Source organism: Scylla paramamosain, chromosome 44, assembly GCF_035594125.1.
Source record: "Scylla paramamosain isolate STU-SP2022 chromosome 44, ASM3559412v1, whole genome shotgun sequence".
Classification (NCBI taxonomy): Eukaryota; Metazoa; Arthropoda; class Malacostraca; order Decapoda; family Portunidae; genus Scylla; species Scylla paramamosain.
Window position 1 is genome coordinate 4,802,515 of NC_087194.1, and position 7,500 is coordinate 4,810,014.

The 7,500-nt window shown below is 41.4% G+C and overlaps 1 protein-coding gene across 1 annotated transcript in view; it reads left to right on the forward strand.

The window, feature by feature from the left end:
• Positions 1-5,835, forward strand: part of LOC135094187 (DNA ligase 4-like) — a 20,226-nt gene extending 14,391 nt beyond the window's left edge. The window contains exons 14-19 of the mRNA XM_063994041.1: positions 408-551; positions 2,344-2,461; positions 3,147-3,418; positions 3,712-3,813; positions 4,658-4,755; positions 5,264-5,835. Of these exons, the coding sequence (XP_063850111.1) occupies positions 408-551; positions 2,344-2,461; positions 3,147-3,418; positions 3,712-3,813; positions 4,658-4,755; positions 5,264-5,390 (861 nt within the window). The 3' untranslated portion in view covers positions 5,391-5,835. The remainder of the gene's footprint in view (positions 1-407; positions 552-2,343; positions 2,462-3,146; positions 3,419-3,711; positions 3,814-4,657; positions 4,756-5,263) is intronic.
• Positions 5,836-7,500: the final 1,665 nt, after the last annotated feature.

Genomic DNA, 7,500 nt, shown 5'->3' on the forward strand with positions numbered 1-7,500 from the left:
TCTGTGTGTGTGTGTGTGTGATGTGTGCAAGATTATGAGTCAACCTTGCATTGTTCTATCTTCCTAAATATGAAGTTATTGTATTTAGGTGTTTCCTTATTTTATGGTCATAGCACTGGACTTTTACTACTACTACTTCATTAAAAAACAAGAAAAAAACCCACATTCTTATCTTCTCTCTATTTAAATTAGTTTATGTATCCTTATAATTTAACTGTGTGTGTGTGTGTGTGTGTGTGTGTGTGTGTGTGTGTGTGTGTGTGTGTGTGTGTGTGTGTGTGTGTGTGTGTGTTAGAAGAATCAAAACCCACACACACACACACACACACACACACACACACACACACACACACACACACACACACACACACACACACACACACACTCACATCACTTTTCCATCACAGGAGGCAAGTGGCAAGCTGGCAATGAAGCACTGTGGGGATGAACTGGATGGGGGGAGAGGCGCCAAGAGGAGGGCAGTGGCCAGGGTGGAGGGCCCGTCACTGCCTCTACACTTCCGCCCAGCCGACGTGTCCTCCACTGTCAAGGTAAGGTGGAGCAGGTGGAGGTGAGGGTGTGGTAAGTGTCAAAAATGGGAATAAGTATTTAAACATCAGAGGTCTTCAGTTCTTGCCTTGTGGAACCCCTGGAACAGTCTGTCTTTATACCAGGCTGGCAGCTCCACACAAGCTGGCCATACACACACACACACACACACACACACACACACACACACACACACACACACACACACACACACACACACACACACACACACACACACACACACACACACACACACACACACACACACACACACACACACACACACACACACACACACACACACACACACACACACACACACACACACACACACACACACACACACACACACACACACACACACACACACACACACACACACACACACACACACACACACACACACACACACACACACACACACACACACACACACACACACACACACACACACACACACACACACACACACACACACACACACACACACACACACACACACACACACACACACACACACACACACACACACACACACACACACACACACACACACACACACACACACACACACACACACACACACACACACACACACACACACACACACACACACACACACACACACACACACACACACACACACACACACACACACACACACACACACACACACACACACACACACACACACACACACACACACACACACACACACACACACACACACACACACACACACACACACACACACACACACACACACACACACACACACACACACACACACACACACACACACACACACACACACACACACACACACACACACACACACACACACACACACACACACACACACACACACACACACACACACACACACACACACACACACACACACACACACACACACACACACACACACACACACACACACACACACACACACACACACACACACACACACACACACACACACACACACACACACACACACACACACACACACACACACACACACACACACACACACACACACACACACACACACACACACACACACACACACACACACACACACACACACACACACACACACACACACACACACACACACACACACACACACACACACACACACACACACACACACACACACACACACACACACACACACACACACACACACACACACACACACACACACACACACACACACACACACACACACACACACACACACACACACACACACACACACACACACACACACACACACACACACACACACACACACACACACACACACACACACACACACACACACACACACACACACACACACACACACACACACACACACACACACACACACACACACACACACACACACACACACACACACACACACACACACACACACACACACACACACACACACACACACACACACACACACACACACACACACACACACACACACACACACACACACACACACACACACACACACACACACACACACACACACACACACACACACACACACACACACATCATTCACACTCTTATCATTGCTGATCACTGGTAGAAAAAGATTGTAATAGTAGTAGTAGTAATAATAGTAGTAGTAGTAGTAGTAGCAAGTAAACCTATCTATCCTATCTATCTATCTGCCACACACACACACATTCACTCTCTTATCCCCATGAACCCCTAGTGGAAAGATCTTTTATCAATGTTATTATCATCATTACTTATTCACTTTCATTATTACTGTTTTTTTTCCAGAAAGATGAAATATTTGCGTCTCTGGAGATGTGTGTGATGAGTGGAGATGAGGAGATGAGCAAGCAGGCCCTGGAGATGATGGTGGTGGAGCATGGAGGTAGCCTGACACAGCACCCAGGTAACACTCATCTCCTATTCTCTTCTCTTTCTTGCTCCTCCTCTTTTGTTTTGTTCATATTCTTTCCTTTCTGATTTTTTTTCATTTTCTTTTTCTCAACATCTGTTTCTTGTTTTATTCATGTTTTTTTTTTTCCTCCATTTCTGTCTTTTTATCTTCTTCCTCATCTCCACCTCCTCCACCTCCTTTTCTTTGTTTAATTTTTCCTTTTCTTTTTTGTGATGTCTGCTTATTTTATTTATGGGTCTGTTGTGTTTCTTTTCCTTCATTTCCTTCTTTCCATCTCCTTCCTCTTTCTTTTTTTCCTCCTTAATGATTCTCTTTACATTTCCTCCTCTAACTGTTTCACCTTTCTCCTCTTTCCTCTTTATTCTCTTTCATCTCCTCCTTCACATCAGTAACCTCCCTTCTCTCACAACACAACCAAACGCTAAGAACACAAAAATAAACAATAACAGGAGAATTATTACCACCCTCTAATCTTCTCTCCTTCACCAACACAACCAAACTCTTAGGAAAACACAGATACTTTCACCACAACAATTCTTTCCCCTTCCTTCGCTTCATTAACCTTCCTTCTCTCCCACCAACACAATTAAACTCTTAGGGAAACACAGATACTTTCACCACAACAATTCTTTCCCCTTCCTTCACTTCATTAACTTTTGTTTTCTCCCACTAACAGGTCCAAACACTCACTGCATTGTGGCAAACACACCAACTATAAGAGTCCAAAACTACATCACCTCCTCAAAACACAATGTTGTCCTTCCTTCCTGGGTGGTGGCGTCCTGCTCCAGTGGTCGCCTGCTGCCCTGGGGACCTCTGGACATCCTGCATTTGAGGGAGAAGGAGAGGAACGTAATGCAAGATATGTTTGACCAGTTTGGGGATAGCTACACTGAACCTACAGATGGGAAGACTCTCAGAAGGGTGATGATGAGGATGAAAAAAGAGGTACTAGTGGGTTTGCTTGGGTTCAGTTTGGTTTGCTTGGTTAGGTTAGGTTTGGTCATGTTTTGTTTTGGCTTAGCTTTGTTTGGTTTAGTTTGATTAGGTTTGGTAAGACTGACTAACGCTTCCACTCCTTCCCTGCCCTTCATTCCAGTCAGTTAATAAAATAGAACAAGAAACAAGATTGACAAACCCTTCAATTCTTTTCTCTTCCAGTCAGTTCAGTCTTTTCCTTCTTGTCTATTAGTAAAATGGAACAAAAGCAACATTGACGAACCCTTCTATCTTCCTTCCAGTCATGGCGGGTGCTGTCGGAGGAGGAGATGAGTGAGATGGATGAGAAGTTGTGTGACCCTGGGGACCTGAGGGCTCTCTTCAGGAGGGTCACTGCCTACTTTGTGAGTCCTGGCCTGCTGAAGACTCCTGGATGATGCTTGTGTGTGTGTGTGTGTGTGTGTGTGTGTGTGTGTGTGTGTGTCTGAAAGGATCTTGTTTCTCTCTCTTTTGTCTGTTCTTATTTATCGTTTGTCTGTCTGTCTCTTAATTAAGTTTTTGCTTGTTTCTGTTTGTTTGCCTCTGTCTGTGGTTTGTCTGTCTTTCTGTCTCTTAAAAGATTGTGTTTGTCTTTGTTTTGTCTGTGTTTGTTTATCATTTGTCTTTGTCTCTTAATTTTCTGTTTGTTTCTGTCTGGTTGCCTCTCTGGTTTGTCTGTCTTTCTGGCTCCCTCTCTGTCTCAGTTCTGCCTGTCTTTGTGAACTGTTTGCCTTTCTGTCTTGTAAGATTCTGTTTGTCTCTTCTGTCTATCTGTTTGCATGTCTTAAAATGTTCTGTTTGTTTGTTTGTCTCTGTGTCTGTCTGCTGTTTATCTGTTTTTCTGTCATGGTTTCAGAAAGCAACCTAGGTTTGGTTAGTTTAAGCTAGTTTATTAAATAAAACTAACACTTATTATTGCTTGGTTCATTAATTGTGTTTTTCTCCCCTCCCTCCACCATCCACCTCCTCTACCTCCTTTCCTCTTCCCTCCCTTTTCTCTCTTTTTACCTTTCACCCTTCACTCTTTTCACTCTTCTCTCCCTCACCTTCCCTTTCTTCTCCTATCCTCCAATCTTCCTCCTCTCCACTCCACCTTTCCTCTCCCATCTTCTCATTCTGTATTCCTCTTCCTTCTCTCCTCCTTTCCCTTTCTTCTCCTATCCTCTCCTATCATCCTATTCAATCCTCCTTCCCTTCCTCCTCCTGCAGTGTGAGGGTGAGGTGGACCAGCTGGCCAGACTCACCCTAAGGCTCCATGGGGGGGTGCTCAGTGACTCACCCTCCTCAGTGACTCATCTTATTGCAGGGTGAGTCGTGAGTCAGTTGTGTAATCTTTTTATTATTTTTATTTTATTTTTATTTATTTTTTACCTTTTTTTCAACTTGGTAAGAAAATAATGGTGTTTTATTTTTATTTTTATTTATTTATTTAATTTTTGTTGTGTTGTATTTGGTGGGGAAATTGTAAAGATGTGTTTGTTTATTTGTTTTGTTTGAGTTTAGTTTCTTTTTATCAGTATATTTTTTTTTATTTGGTAGGAAAATGGTTCTTTTTTTTTTTAATATCTTCTTTAAGTTTAATTTTCAATATTTTTGTATGTATCAAAAATGATAAAAGAAATTAAACAATATTTGTATATCATTTTTGTATAATTTTGTGTACTAATTCTCTTCACTTCCTTTGTTTGCCTTTTATATAATTGTATTAATTTTCTTCACTTCCTTTGTTTACCTTCATAACATTGTCATTTTGTTTACTAATTCTCTTCACTTCTTTGTTTACCTTCCTAACACTGTATTGTTATTTACTTCCAGGGAGGAAAGCGAGATTAGAGCAAGTGAACTGGCAGGCAGGCATTTGGTGACCCCTGACTGGATATATGAAAGTGTCGAGCGTGGCAAGCGACTGGAGGAGAGGCTGTACATGCCCAGACTGGTGTGATGGCTGACTGGGGGACTGGCTGGCTGACTGACTGGCTGATTGTGTACTTGACTGCATGATTGGATGGATTGGTGACTGATTAGAGGAATAAATGAATGAATGACTGGGTGGGTGGCTGACTGACTGACTGACTGGCTGACTGACTGACTGACTGACTAGGCTAAGTGATTGACTAGAGGGATAAATGACTAATAGATTGACTGACTGACAGAGTAAATGAATAACTTAAAAACTGACGCATCACTGACAATAAGGATGATAAAAAAAAAAATCTTGTATATTGTATCATTATTGCATTGAGGTACGTATGCTTTGTATTCAGGCTGTGATAAGTAGGCACAAGGTATGGAGTTTGAAGTATACCCTGTTTTTCATTACGTATTGTTATTCATATAAGGGAGAGGAGCAAGTCAGTGTATGGAATCTAGAAAACGTGTGCCTCATATTTAGTTCTTTCATTGCTACATTTCACCTAACGTAACATAACCTTGTCTAACCTACGCATAAATTTTTAGGTTGGGTATTCCTAAGGCTGTTCTGGGTAACTGAGAAATCGTGGGGTTCATTGTGGATGGATGTGGTGTGGTAGGTGTGATGGGTGACAGCTGGCGTGAGACATGATAATGAGAGAAAAGTGTAGAAACTTACATTTAAGGAATTATAAAGTATCAAAATTCATACATCGGCAACATTTCTTACTATTACGCAATTATACCGAAAATAAATACGAGAAACGAAACACGGATATGCAAACAAAAATAAATAGGCTATGAGAGCACGAGAGAAGGCAAGCATATAAAAATAACTACGTAGGCTATGAAAATTAGAAAAAAAAAAAACGGTAACAACATTGCAAATCATATCGAAAACAAACAAAAAAAGGTTCCTTATAAAAATAAAATGGCTACGAGAGTGTGATAACACTGACAACCTTATATTTCGGTCAATTTCTCATTTCCAATCATGGCAAAAAAAAAAGGAACACTAAATACGTCAATAACAACAACAAAAAAAAAACTTAGTAATGAGGAAGCATAAAAAAAAAAGTTACATTCCGGTAACTCGACATTTCAAATCCAAAGATTCCACATAAGTATAAACTTTAATCGTACCAAAGAACAAAGAAAAAACAAGCGAACATACTAATAAAAACAATATATCTACGAGAAAGTGTAAAAATATCAAAATAACCTCGTATTTTGGTACATTTTGGTATAATTCAGTCCATTTCGGCACTTTCTGGTAGATGAGGTGCGGGTTGATCACTCCAGCGCACGTGGTCGGTAGGTGCGGAGGGGGAGCGAGTGACCGGTACTCTACGTGTAAATTCTCCATAAAACCGAGTTGGCGGGCGATGGAACAGTGTATTTTGCATGTATTTTGTATTCGCATAGTGCTATCAGTGTTTGAGGATAATGAGGAGGGCGTGGCAGGCGTGGGCGTGGAATTAGCACCGCGCATAACAAGGTAAGTGTGTCGGAGCTTGTTTGCCTTCATATTATTATTATTATTTTTCAGGCAAATTTCTTAATATTTACCGTGTTTTTCTACCATGTTTGCTTAGGATTGCGTGTGTGGTTAGGCTAGTGATTGATTACTTCCCTGACTGGCTAATTAATGAGTCTTTACCTCTTTGGCTAATTATCAGTGGTTACGTGCTTACCAGACTGCAGAGTTACATTATCTGGCTGTTTACTTTGCCTAACTGGTCACTGTTTAATTGTTTGTATGGCTAATTACTTGCCTGACTGACTACGAGGCCGTTTACCTGACTGACTGAATGCCTAATTGCTTATCACTAATTGTATACCATCTCTAGTGGAAGTTAATGGGTTTTTCAAGGTAGTTTTCATGATTGTAGTGATCTAATAGCCTATATGCAATGTTAATGGGGTGTCCAGCGGCGTTTTCATGATTGTAGTAGTTTTAACAGCCAACATATGAAGGATAAATTTGCAGTTTCAATTCTCGACCCTCCCTCCCTTAGGTTGGGTATTCCTAAGGCTGTTCTGGGTAACTGAGAAATCGTGGGGTTCAATAATTCATTAATCAATAATCTACTGGACACCCCCTATAAGGTAGACTAACCTAGCATTTTGTAACTAAACTT